This window comes from Panthera onca, chromosome B4, assembly GCF_046562875.1.
Source record: "Panthera onca isolate mPanOnc1 chromosome B4, mPanOnc1 haplotype 2, whole genome shotgun sequence".
NCBI classification, from domain to species: Eukaryota; Metazoa; Chordata; class Mammalia; order Carnivora; family Felidae; genus Panthera; species Panthera onca.
In genome coordinates this window covers 70532381-70552445 of record NC_138345.1, presented here as the reverse complement: position 1 = coordinate 70552445, position 20065 = coordinate 70532381, and the positions used below count along the sequence as shown (strand labels likewise).

At 41.7% G+C, this 20065-nt stretch overlaps 1 protein-coding gene across 3 annotated transcripts in view; it reads left to right on the top strand.

Moving 5' to 3' along the window:
- Positions 1–1037: 1037 nt before the first annotated feature.
- ADAMTS20 (ADAM metallopeptidase with thrombospondin type 1 motif 20) overlaps positions 1038–20065 on the top strand; it is a 178731-nt gene continuing 159703 nt past the window's right edge. For 2 of the 3 annotated variants that reach the window (XM_060657893.3, XM_060657890.3), the window contains exons 1-2: positions 1039–1451; positions 1961–2322. In XM_060657893.3, the coding sequence (XP_060513876.3) occupies positions 1361–1451; positions 1961–2322 (453 nt within the window). In that variant the 5' untranslated portion in view covers positions 1039–1360. Of the gene's footprint in view, positions 1452–1960; positions 2323–20065 lie in introns of all 3 variants that reach the window. The other variant, XM_060657892.3, reaches the window with a different exon arrangement.

Sequence of the window (20065 nt, the reverse complement as noted above, 5' to 3'; positions counted from 1 at the left end):
AGACAATCCGACGACTTCCTCCTCTTTCCTTTTCATACTGGTTACAGCAAGAAGCAATAAAGAATCTGCAAATCAAACAGGTGGATTTGAGAAATGAGAGAGTAGTTCTGAAATGACAATTCTTTCTGCTACTGAGGTTTATAGAATTTGAGACACGAGGCAACACACCTGGATCCACTGCTACAGTAACGGTTGAGGAAAATGAGTAGGGATACATGGGGTCATTTGGGTATCATACAGGGAGGGCCAATAATATTGTGAAACTACCAGCAGGAAGTCTCATAAAATGACAGGCAGCTACAATGGCAGGGGCAGATACAAGTTTTGTGGGGCTTGACGTTTCTATAATTTGAGGAGCTCTTTATACAAAATGAAGTACAAAAATGAATATTAAAAGGAAAAAAAATGACAACTACGGGAACTGTGGAGACTGAGCAATTCATTTAGCATTTCCTTAGACAACTCCCAGAAATTCACACCCAGCAGTGCTTGCTGATTGCAACCTCGCCTTCCCCTTTGCACCTACAATGCTCTTAAATTCCCAGAGCACACAGGGGCCCTTGCCAATCAAGGCAGGTCATTAAGCTTCATTGGAAGAATCCCTTGCCTTCAGGAACTTCCCGCTGTAGCTTATTTTGTCTTGCTTGAGAAGCCTAAAATTACCCTGAAACCTAAATAACAGAAATTTTCCAACTGATGCTTTTCGTTTCACTGTAAGAACTAAAAAACCTCACACACCTATCACCTTTCTGGACCTCGGCCGCACAGCTTGCATCGGTGTTGGGTGTTACAGGTACCGGGACGTTGTCCAGCTGGCCCTCGGGCTCCACACCACGTTGCTCTCCCGGCGCCGGAGCCCCCTGGGACCGCACTGCGGGCGCGGCTGGGAGTTGGGGGCGGGCTGCACGCGGGAGGGAGAGCACCGGCCGCGCCTCCTGCTGATTGGCCCGGCCCTGCCCGTGGAGGCGGGCTCTCCCCCGCGTTCGCCCGGCCCGGGGTGGCTATATTGGCACCGTTCCTGCTAGGTCGGCTCGCTTCCTCGCGTGGATCTGGACCCAGGGAGAAGGCGTCTGAGGGCAGTGAGGGCTCAGGGAGCGGAGCGAGGCTGCCGAGAGCGAGCCGGGAGCTGTGGGGCTGCAGTGCGATGAAGCAGCGGCTCAGGGAGCGGAGGCTGGCGGTGTGGCGAGACGGTCCGGCCCGGGGCCGGGACTGCTGCTCCGGAGGCTGCTGAAGGCGCCGCGGCGGCCGGCGCAGAGCACGGCGGGCGAGAGGGAGGAGAGGCTGCGGAGCGCGGGGAAGCCGGGCTGGGCGGCCGGCGGCTCGGGTTGGCCTCCCCGGTTGGGATCCCCCGGGTGGAACCATGCGGGTGGCCAAGTGGCTGACGGGGCTGCTCTACCAGCTCTCGCTGTTCATCACCAGATCTTGGGAAATTCACTTGCACCCCAGGCAAGGTAAGGTCACCGCCGGGCGCCTTCAGCAGCGGGGTGGGGGCGAGGTGGGGTGGGTGGCCCAGCCCCGTTGTGAGGATTGTGGTCCTGCAGAGGCTCGCGGGACTCCCGGATCAGCCAGCCCCAAGCATCCTGAGAGGTTGCGGCTGCCCCGGGTTTCGAGGAATTGTGCGCGCCGGGCACCGTGTCCCTCCCGGGTCCACGCGGTGGGGGCGCTTGGGGGCGGAGGCGCGTGCGCCCGCAGGGCACCAGTGGGCTGTTGGGAAGCAGAGAGGGATGGGAGAAGGAGTGGGTTGTTCAGGGCCGGGCGTGTCAGGGTCTTTGGGAAGGTTGGAGCGAGTCGGGGGTGTGGGAAAGCGGAGCACGTGTGTTCGTGTGTGCGCGCGCGCTCGCCAGCGTGTGTGCATTTGTCGTGCCCCTGGTGTATCTGGACCTGAGGCGTTTGGTTGAAGTCTGGGGTTGGGACGTTGGTAACGCGCGGGGGCTCAGGGGCCCTATTTCTGTGGTTGTAGAAGCCCTGGTAAGGACGCTGACCTCCTACGAAGTGGTGACCCCCGCGCGGGTCAATGAGTTTGGCGAAGTGTTTCCTCAGAGCCACCACTTCAGCCGGAGGAAGCGCAGCTCGGAGGCCCTGGAGCCCCCGCCATTCAGGACCCACTACCGAATCAGCGCCTACGGGCAGCTCTTCCAGCTGAACCTGAGCGCGGACGCGGCCTTTCTGGCCGCTGGCTACACCGAGGTGCACCTGGGAGCTCCCGCGCGCGGGACCGAGGAGCGCAGCGTGGTGGCCCCAGATCTACGCCACTGCTTCTATCGAGGCCAGGTCAATGCTCGGGCGGATCATACGGCGGTCTTCAGCCTCTGTGGAGGCCTGGTAAGTGTCCTCTGGCCCCTTGGTATTTTTCTGGGGACCCAGGTAAGGGCTGTGTTCAGAGAGTCAGTCGTCATTGGGTTTTCCCCGAATCGATGGTGACCTGAGAGGTCAGAATGGGTTAGCAGAGGGATTAACACCCGGATGAACCCAACCTGAGGCCACCCCTTCCTGCCATGGGGGAGAGGCATTTGGAAGATCTGTAGTCTCTACCTGCTGGGCAAAAACTGACCCTTTCCGCAAAGGTGGGCGACTCCTGAAGTGTCAGATGTTGAGCTACTGAGTCAGGGAGTGGACCTATGGGGCCTGTGCCACATGTGAAATGTCTCTTCCAACAGGGCAGGTGATACCACTCAGACACACGAATTCCGGACCACTTACTGAAGCTGACTCCCCTGAATTTACTCAAATCTCCTTGAATTTAGAAGGAAATGAAAATGAATATATGTAAAATGAAAAGAACTCGAAAAGCTGGCTTTTTTTTTTTTTTTTTTTTAGTATGGGGGTGGCCATAGAGGCTGAATCTGCCGGTGTCTAAATTTCACATATTTGATAGGGTATCTACAGAGACGTGGTGCCAGTAAATGAGAAATGATCATTAGAGTGACGGGAGTAAGATTTTTGTGTAAAAGGAAAAACTTTATTGTGGAGGGAGGAAATAAAAATAATGGGTTCTTTGTGTTCCTCTCCCTTGAAGGCAGAGGTCCTAACCCCTCCACTCCCAACGATGAACTTCTTCAGCAGGACCTTTTCTGAGCATAACTTTAAATGTGTAAAACTTTAGCTTCCTTTTTAAATACAGTAGTCAAAATGTTACAAATACAGTTTATGGTTTCACAATAAATACTTCATCAACCCAGCAATCTTATTGGGGCGGGGTCTATTCACTACTGTAGTGGCAAGAAGAATAAACTGGATAGCTACATAACTGATACAAAGGTATCCTTTTATTGGGAACAAAGTCACAATGTCTGTGGTTCTACCTATGATCAAAATGAATTAAGTATCAGGGGTTAGTGAAAATAGGTCTAACACTTAACTGTCCAAGTTTGAAACTCCAGGTTTCAATAGTTTTGTTAAAATAAACCGACTTCATTAACTCTGATTAAAGACAAGTTCAAGAAGAAACAACTAGGAATTTAGTTACTGCATTCTAGCATTCAAATGTAATGCTTCCTCTCAGGTTAATTGACCTGAGATGTCTTCCTGAGTGTGAGTATTGGTCTTGACTAAGTAAATTTTGGAAGATCTACTTGCTGTTTTTCATGTTACTTTGGCCTTGTGTTTACATGGAATGTCTTGAACAATTTCCTTTTCTGCTGTATCTAAATAGAAAGCTTGAAACATCAGAATGGCAGAAACACTAATATTTACACAGCCACCTATATATCAAAGGAAAGAAAAATATTCCTTCCTAGAACCTCTCAATGTGTAACTGGTCTGGAAAATTCTAGATTTACTACCACAATTTGTCATGGTTAATGTTTTCTTGATTTAGTATTTCATGGCATGGAAAAACATTCCAGATGGGAAACATTATTAGGAGTGATGTTTCTGTTCATGTTGATTCATAATGCTGGTGTAGTTCAAATTATTATTCAATTTCCCCTTTTTGAAATCAAACAGTTGGAAATGTTTTTAGGTCTTGACTAGAGTTATCCTCGCCTGTAACTATGCCAATTTGGATATAGTTGTCTAAGTTCTGACTTATGTATATTTACTTTGCTTTTGAAAATGTATTGATATTCTCAGACTTTAACTTTTTAAAAACTGTATATCTATGTAAGTGTTTTAATTTTTATAAGGCTGCATTGAGGACATCAGTCATGGTAGAGCAAGAACTTCGAGTGATGGAGCAAATATCAGCTAAGAATCTTTTAATTAGTCATGATCCAATTACTAAAAGTCCAAGTTACTAAGAGAAGTGGCATTTGTCGGTTTTTGGTATTTCCACTGGAGCCTATATTAGCCATATACGTACTACCCGTAGATCTTGCTACCCCAACTCCATTAACTTCCTTTAGGTTGATGGTGTCAAATAACTGAACTCCTGGTAGGTTCTATAGTCCGTTTGTCACTATAACCAGTTCTTCATAGTCTCAGATGAGTCTTTAGACTTGAATAATGTGGTACCCACAACCTGGACCAGTTGAATTGTTTAAAGATCAACTTGGATACAATGCCTGTGAAATTAATACTAATCTTCTGGCCCTGCTCCTTCTTGCTTCCTGACTGGTCTTTGTATGTGACTGTGATTTAGCTTTGACTTGTCCATTAACCACTGAGGTTGAAATTTACTGAAGGATTGTTGTTAGAGCTAGTCTTAAGTTCTTTTTCTAGTTTTTGTTGCTTTAAGTTTGCTTTTAATTATAAATGGATGTTGTACTTTCCTTAAATATCTTGAAATGAGTATCTGATTTCCTCACTTTATTGCTAATGTGTACTGTCTTTACATTGCTAGGCTCAATCTTACATGGACTGACAAAAATGGACCCCATACAGGAGTGTTCATTCTGAGATCATTGTTTGGGAAGAAGGTGGAGAGATGGCCTTCTAGTTCCTCTGTGCCTTAGTTGTTTTGCCTCTTGTACCATCAGTGTAATTCGAGATCTGAACTTGGGGCAGCCTCTGCTCAGTCGAGTCTAATGGACTCCCCTCCTGGGCTCTCACTGCTGCTGTGTATCCCTGTGAGCTGTGGCTGTAGCCCTTATTCTGTGTCTGACTGCTGCATTGTGCAGCCCTTATCACTTTGCTTCTGCTGCTGTACCTTCCCTATGTAATGTGGTTTGGTGATGGCTGTTGGTGATCTTCGACTCCTCTAAGTGTCTGAAATCCTCCATGGTATTTGAAATTCAAGGGAGACTTAGTTCTTCCCTTTGCTAAATTCTACTACATCCCTAACTTTGTGAAGGGTGTGTGGAGGAGGAGGGATCCCTTTTGGAGGGTCTCTTCCCTGAATCCCACTTAACCTGAAACTCTACTTTTGGCAGTCCCCTTAAACTAACATGCCTTTGTCTCTAGGATCTACATCCTCAGTGGAGAAGTTGGCACATGCACATCTTTGCATCTGTTTCTTTGGCCTCCAGTCACCCTTTTTTTTTTTTCCCCTGGGTGAAGAAATCTGTAAAGTTCCTTTCCACATCTTGTTTAGTTGACTAGTTCTCTTTCCATCTTCTTACTTGAGGTAGCCTCTACCCTTTCTACCGTGACTATTGAGGAAGGAGATGAAAACCAAAGTGTTTCCAAAATATCTCTCTATATGGAGCTGCTTACAAAAAATTGACACCTCAGCATGAATCCCATTTAGTGGACTGCTAGTGCTGGATTAACCCCAAACAGGTGAACTTTAATTCGTATGTGGTTAATTTTTTCCCCATTATTCAGAAGTCTTCATATTTATATCTTTCACTAAATCACAATGCCTGAGCTAGTACTTAGTGGCTTTTTTTATTTTGAGAGGGGGGGGTATGAGCAGGGGAGGGGCAGAGAAAGGTTCCCAAGCAGGCTCTGTGCTCCCCATGGAGCTCGACTGCAGGCTTGATCCCATGATCTTGGGAAAATGACCTGAGGCAAAATCAAGAGAGAGACGCTGAGCGAGCCATCCAGGTGCTCTTTAGTTTTAACTGTTTGGAACCCAAGAATCAGGAGCACAGGGTCTGCCAGAAGTCTTTTTCATGTGTGTGTCACTTGTGCTTTTCTGTAACTTATTTAATCCAGTGGCGAACTGTCACAGAATGTACGGTTACCAGGCCTTAATACTCCTGTTTTCAACTCTAAGCCTTGCTCTTATGGTCCTATTCTCTATCTTCTCAATGTTAGCACCCTTGCCAAAGTAGAGATCAGTATTTACTAAGCTGAACTTTTGGTATATACTGGTCAGGATGGCACATGTAAATTACATACAGGCTTTTCCTAACAGCCCCTGGGGCGACCAGTCCTCTATTACCCAGTGGGTTCCCTTCTTCCCAAGGCCCTCGGGGACTAACCTTACTGCCTAGACTGTTAACTTCACTATTTCTTGGTGGGATTTGAAGCAATGCAGTCGTCTTGGTTGAAAGAAACTGTTTCCAGATGTCCTAAAACCAGACCCTGCATCTGGCTTCTACGGTGTTCTCCTACAGTAACTTGCAGTGGTGCTGGGTACTTATTTGAAGTTTCTCATAACCATTCTGCTGTGTGTCAAGCTCTCTCTCTCTCTCTCTCTCTCTCTCTCTCTATATATATATATATATATATAATTCATAAGGACCTCTCAGTTATTCAAATACTCCATCAAATACGCTATCAGGGAGAATTTCTTATATCTCTTATGTGAATATTCTGTTAGTTTTGGTCCTCCAAGAAATGGGTGACAAGACGGGATTGTGTGACTAAGCATTTTATGTAGGGGAAGTGCCTATGTTAGAGAAAATAAGGAACTCTGAAATGGAGGATGAGAATGTTGGGTAGAAGCATCCAAGGCTACTGGGGAATCTAAGCAAGGTTCGGTGAAGCTTGCCTGAAGCCGAATTGGGCTGAAAGAGGAGTCCCATGCCCCCTAAGGAGGGGTATACCCTCAGTATCCTTGCCGCACTCAGTTACTGAATGGGAGTATCACTTGAGAGATGGCTGGGGTGCAAACTAGGATGGGTTTCAAAAGCTAGTGGCTGGGACCCTTGGCCAGTTATGCTTCGCATGTTCAGGGCCATCCTATACTGCCACCAGGCACACAAACCCAAAGTCTGATGCTGTTGAGAGGAGTGCAGGACGTGTACTGTGTGAACTCGGAGAAAGGAGTAAGAGCATGGAGACCTGTGCTGGAAAAGGCCTCTCCACTGGACTTTAAGAGGGATAACTCCATGTGGATCTGGAAATTCAAGGGCAGCTCCTGGCCCTGTGCAGCTGGAAAATAGGGTGGATTGGGAGATGAGGCTAAGGGAGACATCACATTAAAGCGTGGACTTGTGAAAGCATGAGGCTTGAGCTGTGGTGGTGGGGGGAGGGGGGTTGATGTGTTGGGAGGGTCCTCTCCTTACGCAACGCTGTGCAGGGTACCAGGGATGGCAGTGTGTCACTGAAAGGACCACTCTTGCAGTCTATGGGAGGGGAAGAAAAGTCACTTAATGTGGTTGCAGCAATGAAGGGAAAGAGTAGGTGCCTGTGTGAGTATGCTAATGTAGACTAGTGGTTCTCAACTGAGGTCAGGCTTGCTTTTAATTCTTATAAAACTGTCAAGTTAGTTAGCTTACAGTGTATACAGTGTAGTCTTGGCTTCGGGAGTAGATTCCCATGATTCATCACTTAGATACAACACCCAGTGCTCATCCCTCCACCCTCAGTTTGTTTTCTGTATTTAAGAGTCTCTTATGGTTTGCTTCCCTCTGTAACATTTTTTTTTTTTTCTTTTCCTTCATGGTCTTCTGTTATGTTTTCACTCCTGTGTGGAAGTTGAGAAGCTTCTTTCTCTGACTTCTTTCACTTAGCATAATATTCTCCAGTTCCATCCACGTTGCTGGAAATGGCAAGATTTCATTTTCATTGGCAAGTAGTATTTGTGTGTGTCCACATCTTCTTTATCCCTTCATCAGTTGATGGACTCTTGGGCTCTTTCCATAATTTTGCTATTGATAGCACTGTGAAAACATGAATCAGCACTCCTGTATCCTTTGGATAAATTTGAGCGGTGCTGTTGCTGGGTTGTAGGGTAATTTTGTTTTTAATTTTTTGAGAACCTCCACACCATTTTCCAGAGTGGCTGCACCAGTTTGCATTCCCACCAACAGTGCAAGAGGGTTCCCGTTTCTCCACATCCTCGCCAACATCTGTTTTTTCCTGAGTTGTTAATTTTAGGTACTCTGAGAGGTGTGAGATGGTATCTCAATGTAGTTTTGATTTGTATTTCCCTAATGAGCATCTTTTCATGTGTCCATTAGCCATTTGGATATCTTTGGAAAAATGTTTATTCCCATCTGCCCATTTCCAATAATCCAATAACTGCCCAATAATCCAAACAACTGGGTTATTTGTTTGGATGTAAAGTTTGGGGAGTTCTTTATAGATCTTGGATACTAAACCTTCATCTGATATGTCATTTGCAAATCTCTTCTCCCATTCCATTGGTTGCCTTTTAGTTTTCTTGATTGATTCCTTTGCTGTTCAGAAGCTTTATCTTAATCATGTAAGTGGGGGCATTTTTCTCTCGTGTGATCTTTGGTGATGTTTGGAGACCATTTTTGCTGTTACGGTTGTGGGGGAGGGTGGTATAGGGAAAGCTATTAGCATTTTGTGGCCAGAGGACAGTGATACGGCAAAACTTCTCCCAATGCATAGAACAACCCCCTTCACAAACCATCAAAATGTTAGTGTTGAAGTTGAACAGCCTTATAAGAGGACACATTTGAATTTTGCACCCTAAAAGACCAAAATGATTTTGATGACTTAAATGACTGCATGATCCTGTAACCATTAACCAAGAAAGCTAATGACAGAATAGGTGGCAAGGAAGAGATAATTATTCTAGAAACTGGTGTTTGGTTCTAGAATAGGTTTATAATAGTTGAACTTGAATTTACTCTTGGTCTAGAATGTTCTTTCTCTTAAACTCATCGTTCTTCAGATCAGTTTTAAGCCTTTTCCCTGATTTTCTCTAGACCAAGCTGACCAGGCCTGCCTTTATTCCACTACTGGATTCCTCCTTATGTATCATATATCGAATTGTAGCTGCTGACTCTTCTGTAGACTTTAAGTGCAGGGATGATGATTGTAGCACCCAATGGAGAACACAGAAATGCTCAGGTGAAAGAGCTAAAGCAGCTTTTAACATGTGCAAAGTAATTACACTAGTTCATTACATCAGTCCTAAATGCAAGGAAATTTTTAGCAATTTGTTGAAGTACTTGAACATACTTTAAAAAGTTGTGCATAGGTTAAAAGATAACTAAGTTGTGTTTTTCATATGGGTTTATATTGCACTCTTGTTACGGGAGGCTTTATTTCTGTTTTGCTTGTACTTCCTGTTTTCCATAAAATATACTTAAGCTATCCAAGAAGGTATTTATTACATACTAGCCACTGTTAGATATTGGTGGTAATGTCAGTACAAGAGTGTTAAACTTCTTCAAATATTCATGAGCGACATAAATGCTGTATCAGCACAGTAATAGCATGAAGACCTACTGGCTCTTGACTGCCTTAGTCCCAAAGTGACACACTACCGTTGACTTTATGCTAATGCCTGACTTGATGTAGATGAAAAGGGCTGGGAGATGAGGGGCAGTGATAGGACAAGGAGGAGGATAGAATATATGCTAGTTGTCACCACCAATCTTGGCCACGGGCTGCCCTTCTTTTGGCCAAATATCCACTTGTCCTTTTCTTCCTGCACAGCAAGCCTACCTCTCTCATCTACAATGAGACCACCTGTTGGGGGCACAGTCTTCATCCCCAACCCAATATGCAGCATGACTGTGACCCTAATCTTAAACTTCCTACAGAAAAAAGAGAAACCTGATTTATAGCCATTTTGGACAACTTCTGAGGAGGGATTGTGGAGCCTTGCTAACTTGGCAGGAGAGCTCTTTAATCACCTTCTTGCATTCCTCTTTCTGGACAGCCAAGTCACCAAGGCCCCTGGTTCTGTTCTCTGGGTGGGTCTTGCCCATCACTTCATGGCCACATCTAAGATTCTGGGAGGATGCTGTCTGGGGGGGTGGAGATGGGGTTGGGGCAGGTTTTAGGAATGCTGAGGTAATTGAGGGGCTATGGTTTATGTTACAACTAAAGCAATCGGGGCTTCTTTAGTCCAGGCTCGTGGTTTCTCTGACAGTTTGGTACATAAAAAAACAAAAAACAAAAAACAAAAAACTTAGCTGACTTCAGACGGCAGATTGAGTTTTGGTAATTACTTCATGTTAATTATCTATGACCGTTGCCAAAGGCATTCACGTTAAATCTGTGAATACCAAGAATATCTTCTAAGGAAAAGTGAAATATTGGATTTTTCCCTTACTGATAAAAGTCCAGCTGTACTAAAGTAGAACAAACTATAATAAATCGTAAACTTTAGGGAAAACTATACCAGGAGACATAAATAAAAAAATGATATATTTTCCTAAATAATTGAAAACTACATATGTTATTTGTAAACTAGACTATAAAAAACATGCTATAAATATGACAGATGGTCTGGCAGGTATATGGCATGTGTCCTAGATGTTACATATATTTTCAAGTAGCATGGACTTAAAACATTTCCATAATCAGTCATGAAGATATTTCCATTATACATCTATAAAACAATTCTGAATGACTTCTTAAAGTTTCTAATTGTTATAATGCCTTTAGGTTTTATGTCTTCAGATATTCCAGTTAGAAGTTGAGAGAGGCTATCCTGAAAACTCCCTAGACCTCCCAAAATGTTGACTGTTCTCTACCCTTGTGAGTTCCTAGAATTTCAAAAATCCCCAGTGCCCACAAGAAATACTACAGAGTTTCCTTGTTGTTGTTGCTGGGACACCACTTGCACCAGGGTCATTTGGCTATATAAGGCTTGGGTGGGTGAGTCTGGAGTCCTCCTCTTGATCCTCAAGGGCAAGGATTGGTGAGTGTGGTCTCTTTTCAGAGGAAGTATTGGCAATGCATTTTCCCTTTATTGCCTCCTCCCACTTTTATACTGGAGATCTGGAGTTGCCTTGTGGAATGGGGAGTATTGAATGTTGCCAGAGGAAAAGGACTCCTCTTGAAAGTCTTAGAATTTTCTACTTTAGACAACTGGAGCCAACTAGATCTTCTTCATATTTGAAGTGTGTGTATGTATGATGCTATTTCCTAGGCGTGATCAGTGGTGTTATGAGGAAATGTAACGGAGAAAAACCTGCATCCAATGGAGTAGCTCAAAATAAAAAAATCTGAGTTAATCTTCATGATCTTTTATTACATAATTATACTCTGCCTAGGGGGAAAAGGGTGGCTGTAATGTGTGCGCGTGCGCGCAGTTTGTTTTTTGAGAGAGTGGGCGGGGACAGAGGATCCCAAGTGGTCTCTGCTGACAGCAGAGAGCCCCATGTGGGGTTGGAACTCTTGAACCCTGAGACCAGGAGCTGAATCGAGGTCGGACGCTTAATCGACTGTGCCCCAACATCTGTGTTTTTAGTGGAGAATTTTTTATCCTATTTCAAAATCCATCTCAAAATCACTGATGATTTAACAATACTGCCTTTCTCAGGAAATTAGGTAGAATTATTTCTATTCTACAAGTTGTGGAATGGAGAGTCCAATATGAAGTGACTTGCTTAAGTTTCTGTAAGTGCAAACACAGATCATCTCCTCCGGCTCTCTTATAAATAGCATTAACCTGATTCTCCTCCAATTTATGAAAAACTACCACCACAAAGACCAAAATACTACCAGTGATCCACCCCTAAAATTAAAACTCAATTTTCTTAATCATTGAGAGCAATTGGTTCCTAAAATTCTTAGAGGCTCTAATTGCCCTACTCAATTGGAATTTATGTTTGAATGTTCTGTACTTGCCAATGCTAATGTGATAACTATAACTGACTTTGGAAAAGTGTCCAGTTTATATTCTACCGGTTTTTACTATTTAATGAAATCTGAGTACATTATTAGTTGTGGCTACAGTACATGTGTTTGCCATGTATCTGGAAAAAAGTATGTATAAATGGCACAATACGGAGGAACATTTTGGAAAAACAATTACATATATAAAAATACTCTACATAAAAATTTTGACCTATGAGAATAAATTGGAACCAGTTGTATGTATAATTGCTTAATGCTTCTCAATACAGCTTGGTAAAAAGATCGTTGTTCAAGTAACTGGGAAACCCTTGCCCAAGTGAAAACTAGTTTTGCTGCTTTTAATAGTCATAAAAAGAACGTGTTTGGAATTTGATTGGCATTTCTCATGAATCAAATTGCAATGCCCCTCTGCAGACAGGCAGGTTGCTAAAAATATGGCATGATCTAAATAGGATTCCATGAACCACCTGTTTTAAGTCTTCCAATTTCTTACCAGGTTCCTTTCCAAGTTTAAAAGCTTCCTTACAAGCCTTTAGGCAAAGCTCTAATATTTTTACTTGAACAGAAAGTCCCCTGCAGTGGGGTGGGTTATAGAAAACATGATGGGAGTAACATACTTAAGTTCCTCATTGATAAATACAGAGGAGTTACTGTGAGGACAAATGATTCTTTAAGTATTCCTAAAACATAAGGTTTTTGTTGGAGAAAAGCCTTTGAGTTATAAAAGCAATATTCTTACCAGGCTACGGTGTTCTGGTACAACTTAAAAGGAAGTTCTGATGGACTCTGGATAGAGCTATTTTCACTTTTCATGTGGGAATACAAGCTTGACCCCTGTGCAGTGTTTTTGGAACATTATGCTAGAAAAACCCCATTGTCAGATTTTGATCCAAAAAAATTAAATTTCCAAGGTAGAGCTTCAGTATAGCTTTCCCCAGTAGTTTGGCATTCAAAGTAGTTTTGTAGATGCATTTAGATATGTAATAAGCCACCTCCTGTCTATTTGTATCTTTTACCAAGATACTATCACTTTTCCCTTCTTCAGCATGCCTTTTTAAAAAGACAGCAATTTTTCCATGGGCCCATTTATTCACGTTTCAAAAATAGTGTCTTTGTTCCTGATAAGCATAGTTGAAGTTTTTCTGGGAACGCGCAGGGAGCTGAAATTTTGGTATATATTGAAAATAAGTGATCTGTAGTTATCGCTGGAAAACAGGAATTAGAATTAAATATGCTAGTGTATAGACCACTAGAATATCCAAGAAATAGATGAATTCTTAATATATAGCTACATTGTTTAGACTGGAACATTAATATACTAGAACTCGATTATCTTTTAAGCCTTTAAAAAAGTGTAATCCTAACCTATTATGTAACTGCCAAAACATTTTACCAGTTAGCACGGAAAGAAAACCAAAGCATGTAAATTTATGACAAGTCCCCTAACCACCGTAACTTAATGTTAGAGGAAAAAATAAGGGGAGAAAACCAGGTACTTCACCATGTTTCTTACAAAAATGTTCATTTCTATGGATATGTATTGAGTATCTCCTACATCTTAAGCAACGTTTTAGATTTTTGGAACTGTAAGCGTAGTAATGGCTTTATCTTTAAGGAGATGTTGATCTAGTAATAATTGTGTGTGAAGAGAAACTTATGACTATAATTGCTATAATCACTTAAATGGCTTTAAGGGATTATTTAAAATTGTGATTTAAATGTTATTTACAATGAGATTTAAAGCAATAGCTTCAGTTATTCTCTAAATAACATATTTATAACTAAGAACTGGAAATGAGGCCTCATTCATCAAGACTGTGCTTATCCTATCCGCGATTCAGTAATTGATCTTTGAATTTGTTCTTCACAGGATTTGCTTAAGTGGAAAATTGCCAAGGTTTTAGATTGTTTAAAATGTTTATTTTGAGAGTGCAAATGTGTGCTCCTGAGCTAGTGGGGAGGGGCAGAGAGAGGGAGAGAGAATCCCAAGCAGGCTCTGGGCTATCAGCATGGAGCTTGATCTCCTGAACTATGACCTTAGCCAAAATCAATAGTCTGATGCTTAACCAACTGAGCCACCCCGGTGTCCTTAAAAAATTATGACATTTTAAATGCAGACCAATCCATTTTTTAAATTTTCTTTTAATTTATATGTGAGACTGTGCATGAGCAGGAGAAGGGGCAGAGACACACACACACACACACACACACACACACACACACACACACACGCATGGAGTTGGAGTCTGAAGCAGGCTCCAGGCTCTGAGCTGTGAGCACAGAGCCCAACGTAGGACTTGAACTCATGATCCATGAGATCATGACCTGAGCCAAAGTCAGATGCTCAACTGACTGAGCTATGCAGGCGCCCCTAGACCAATATATTTTTGAGTATTGAGATGTGATAAGCACAAGTGCAGCCTGTCCAGCTGTCTAGTTTGCCCTTTGTTGGCACGGCTTCAGCCTCCCTGTTCTGTCACTTGGACCTGCCAAGCTTTTCCCCATTTCTGGGCCTTTGAGTCCCTGCTCCTTCTGGAGGGTTTTCCAAGGCTACCTTGTTTTAGCCTCAGCCTGAAGTGCATCCTTACCCCACTGATTGTCTCCCTGCCTTTGTTTTTTTCTTTAACTTATTTCTAATTTACATCCAGGTTAGCATATAGTGCAATAATTTCAGGAGTAGATTCCAGGATCCATCCCCTATGTATAATACCCAGTGCTCATCCCAACTCATTAAGGCTTTTCCTTACTGCCCCTTGTCCATTTAGTCCATCCCCCTACCTACAGCCCCTCCAGCAACTCTCAGTTCTCTGTATCTGAGTCTCTTAAGTCCCCCTCCTTGTTTTTATATTTATGCTTCCCTTCCCTATGTTCATCTGTTTTGTATCTTAAATTCCATATATGAGTGAAGTCATGATATTTGTCTTTCTCTAATTTCACTTAGCATAATACCCTCTAGTTCCATCCATGTAGTTGCAAATGGCAAGATTTCATTATTTTTGATCACTGAGTAATACTCCATTTTGTGTGTGTACATACACACATACATACATATACCACATCTTTATCCATTCATCCATCGATGGACATTTGGGCTCTTACCATACTTTAGCTATTGTTGATAGTGCTGCTATAAACATGGGGGTGCATGTGTCCCTTCGAAACAGCACACCTGTATCCCGTGGATAAATGCCTAGTAGTGCAATTGCTGGGTCATAGGGTAGTTCTATCTTTAACTTTTTGAGGAACCTCCATACTGCTTTCCAGAGTTCCCAGCTTTATTTTCTTTGTTTTTCCTACCACCAGGCATAGCATTATTGTCTTTTCCATAGAAGTGTAAATTCTTGGAAGGTAGGGATTTGCATGTTTCCCTCCATCTCTGGCCCCTAGCACTGTGCCTGGCACATAGTAGAGGTATTCATTGAGTATTTGTCAACTAATTTGTAGGGTTTATCAAAACTGGTTTATCATAACTAGTACTGTGTAATGGGTTAAGGCATGAACTGTGAAGCCAAACCATCTGGGTTACGTCTTATTAGATATAAGACTTGGATAAGTTAACCTTTTGTTCCTCATTTGTCCTTACTAGAAAGTGGGGATAATATAACTTGAGAGTTACTGTTAGGTTGAAATAAATCCTATAGGTATATACTGGAATTAGGTATTAATATTACAAATGCCTACTTCCAAACTAGAGAAAGGGGTCTATAAAAGCTGACCACTTGAGGGCTGCTTTTCACTCTTAACTACCAATGGATACGAGCCCTCCTCACACACCTTGCTGACTGCCTATCACTGACTACCTACCACTGCCACCAACTCCTCCCTTGCTGATGTAAAGATCTTAGTGGCACAAAGATCTGATCTTTCAGAGTTACTGCGTTGACTCTCGTCCCTCTTCCCACTTCTCTTCAAACCCTTTAATAATTCACCCATGGAACCCTTCCCAGAATGTTTTAAAGCCCCTGCACAAAACTATATTGAAAGATAGTTATCAAGATATTAAAAAGCTATGTGTTTACTTATGCATTAAATATCTAATAACTAAATATTGAGTATCAACCTATTGTGAGATCTCAAACCTCTTCGAACATGATGAAAAATCGGCTTGCCATCGGCAATATCACTGGGATTTGTTGCCTATGTTCCCACTTGAAGAAAATGCTAATTTTAGTTACAGGTTCATGATCATAAGGATGTAATTTTTCTCATTTGTTTATGGTGAGGCTTTCCTGATTAAAACCTCCCTGCATGCAATAGTCTCCATGTTCTACCTCCAGCCTGTGTCCTAATTTCTGTTCTACCTCAGCTTAACAGAAACTGAGGGAATCATAGTTTTAATGGTTGAACAAATACTCTGCGCTATGCCTACTCTGTCAGATACTGTATTAGACCATGGAGATTCAGAGCTCAGGTCTCTGCCTACATGAAGCCTCTTGTCTAGTGAGGGAGAATAATTATAAAAAATAAACACACGAAGATAACATGTAATGTTCTGAGGAGATCAAACAGTATCCTATAAAGAAGTAATATACCTTCACCTGTACTATTTCTAATCCTTAGTTTCTTGACTAGCACCCAGGCAAACAAATGTTCAGTGTTTCTCTTTATTACACAAATGGTTGTGAACTATACATCTTGGTGTAGTATTTTGCTTTAAATAATCGGAGGCCTTTTCATATCACTACATACAATGTTTACTTTTTGCTTGTAACCACAATATATCCCATTGTGTGGCTGTACCATAGTTTACGTACATGTCAGAGGTCTTGGAATTAGGTCCTGTATCTTGCTGTTAAGAACAATGCTATGGTTAATAACTTTGTTACTTCATATGTTTGGAAATGCAGATCGGTCATAGAAATTCTCAGAAGGGGAATTGCTGCCTCAAAAAGCAAATGCATTTGTAATGGTGTTAGATATCACCAAACTGCTTTGTATTGTGATTGCACTAATCTACCTTCTAACAGTAATGTATGAAGGTATCTGTTTTTTCAGACACATTTGAAGTATGTTATAAAAAGCTTACATTTTTACCAATTTCCTAGTTGAAAATGGCTTCTCGCTATATTCTTCCTGAGTGAAGTTTAACATTTTTAAAAATGTTAGTTTGAGAGAAAGTGAGTGCATGCACACAAATCGGAGAGGGACAGAGAATCCTAAGTAGGCTCCCCACCATCAGCACAGAGCCCCAGTATGGGGTTAAACCCATGAACCATGAGATCAGATCATGACCTGAGCTGAAGTCAAGAGCCTGACAATTAACTGACTGAGCCACCTGGGTGGTGCCCCTAATATTTTCTTTTTTATAGGTTTGAGTCAGGATTAAAATGACTTGTCCTATTCCAAAGCGATAAAGGCATTCTCTTGTTACTTTCTAGTGCTGTTATGGTTTTATTTCAAAAGCTTACATCACTGATCTTTTGAATTCTATGTAGGAAGTATCCAAATTATTCTGGATATCTGCCCACATGTTGCAATACTCCTAAATATTTTTACTGATTTGAGATGTTGTCTATGCACAAGTCTTGAATCCTGTAGGATTAATTAGCATTCCTTAATTAGCCTTGGGCTTATCATGTGCTAGCATTGAAGAATTTAATGTGGCTGTATCTTATCTTAATATCTAAATAGTCCTAGTCCTACCTCCCTGTTCTCTAGAATTCTCTTGGTTGCTTTATTCTTCCACATGTACTTCAGACGTTTACATATTAAATATAGTTATTAAAATTAGGGTTTTGTTAAATTTATAGATTCATTTGGAGAATCTTAGTACTCAGGGACATGGCACTTGGTTCCATTTAATTTGTAGTTCTCTAGTAGTGATTTAACATCTTACAAATTTGGGTTCCTGGGCATTTAATCTGTAAATGGGATAATTTCTTCATAATATCTTCTAATGGGTGTTCATATATGTGAAAACTTGTTAGACCTGTATTTTATCTCCCTGAAATCACTTATAGTAGCTTTTCAGTTATTAAGGTACATGCTGATTGCATCTATGAATACTTTTAACTCTCCCTTTGCAATCTATTCTTAATCTTTTATGTAATCTATCTTACATGTGACATCGTCTCTGGGCTGGGATAGTTTATCTTAAGCACTTGTTTTATATTCTATGGGTGTTTTTAAAATGAAGAATGTTAATTTTTTTTTAGAAGTCATGTGATCTCTTTTAAATTCACATAGGGGATTGTAACGAATTAAGATTCCCAGTATTGGGGGTGCCTGAGTGGCTCAGTCAGTTAAAGGTCACACTCTTGATCTCAGGGTCTTGAGTTCAAGCTCCATGTTGGGCTTCATGCTGGTCATGGAGCCTACTGCAAAAAACAAGAAAATTCCCAGTATTACACCATCCTTACATTCTTCTAGGAAATTCCATTTTGTCATGCATTCGCAGGTTGCTGAATTAGGTTTGCTAGTAAAATTTAGGACTTTGATCTCGATCTATATGAGCTTGTCCTGTGTTTTTGTTTTGGTGCTGTCTTTACCAGGTTTTGCTCTAAGATCACACTCCCTTCTTAAAAAGAACTTACATGTTTTATGTTTTGGAAAATTTCAAATAACTGGAATTATCTGCTTTTTCAAGGTTTGGTGGAATTTCTCTGTAAAATCAAAGACATGAGTTTTTTGTGATGTAATTGACCTCTTTTTCTGTTTGGTAGAAAAAGGGTCTGTTTTGGAATCTTAACATTTCTGGAGTTGTTTCGGTAACCCCTATTTTACCAAACAGTTAATCTCTATATCATAAATTCTCCCTCTGTTTTTTTTTTTTTTGCTTTTCTCAGGCATTGATATCTTGTAATCATTCTCTCCCAACTGTCATGCCATTGCTGTCACTGCAATTGAGGTTTTATCTTCATGTTATAGCCTCTTATAACTGCTAGTATTTTTCCCCCCACCATCTATAACACACAGTTACTAAGCTAAACTTTCTACCTTAGTCTTTTTTAGTATAGTTGACCCTTCTAGTCTTATTCACTAATGTTATATATACCCCAACATCTGGTATGGGGCAGACATGAGAGGCATGCAGAGAGAAGTGTGGGCAAAAGCTCTGTTCTTACAGAGCTTATGTTTTAGTGGATTGTATCAGACAAATAAAAATAAGAGGTATTGATATGTACACTGAAGAAAAATGAAACGGGATAAGAGGGATAGATCTAGGAGGTGGGTTGACATATGGGGTGGTGAATGTGGAGCATAAATCTGAAACAAGTGCTCGTGGAGCCATTAGGAAAGTGCTTGAAGGCAGAAGTTTTAGTAAGGGGATAGGTCCTGAGGTGAGCTGAACACATCTTGTCATATTTGAGAAATCGCAGAGACACCAGGAGTGGAGCTCTAGAAGGAGCCAGGGTGGAAGTGGGAGAAGTCAGAATTAGTTACCTGTGTGCCTGGAGGCATAGTAGGGGCAAGATGTGAGCACAGCAGGACATCTTAGATTATTGTAAGGATGTTGGATTTTACTGAATGACTTGGTCATGTTTGTTGAAGAACATTGATCTAGACTTAAAGAGAAATTACTGTGATTCCTCCATAGACCCTAAACTAAAGGACTGTTGGTTTATAGAGGAAACAAAACATTAGGTTAGATCAGGGATGTGTTAGTAAAACTTGGCAGAAGCAGTTGGATTTCAGTTATACCTTGAAGGCTGAGCTATCGGGATTTGCAGATGACTTAAATGTAGGATGTTACCTTAGGCATAAGAGCTCATCCTTGACTTCTAAGGACTTGTGGCCTGAACATTTGGAATAATACTTGTTGCCATTTACTGAGATAGGGACCATTGAAAAGGCAGGTTTGGACTGAAAATCAGGAGTTTTGATTTGGACATGTTTAGGTTGAGAATGCTACTAGTTATCCAAGTGGGGATATTGAAAAACAAGTTTGTGGCTTCTGGAATTCAGAAGATAGATCTTCGTGAAGACTCTTTAGTGGCTCTCCACGGCTTACAAATTGTAAATTGCTAGCATCAATCTTCAAGATCTGTTATCTGACCCCAGAAAACTCACTGCCTTATATAAACCAAGCTAAACAGGCTCTCTTATTATAGAAGGTGATAGATTTTTTTTTTTTTTTTTTTTTTTTTGCCATCCTGAGGACATTGCCTATGCCATTCTTTTTACTGGAATGCAGGTCATCACAACACTGCCTATTAGAAAGCTGTCCAGTCTTGGTTCCCTTCACGCTCTTATGTATTGGGTCATCATGGCAAGGAAACGTTATGTT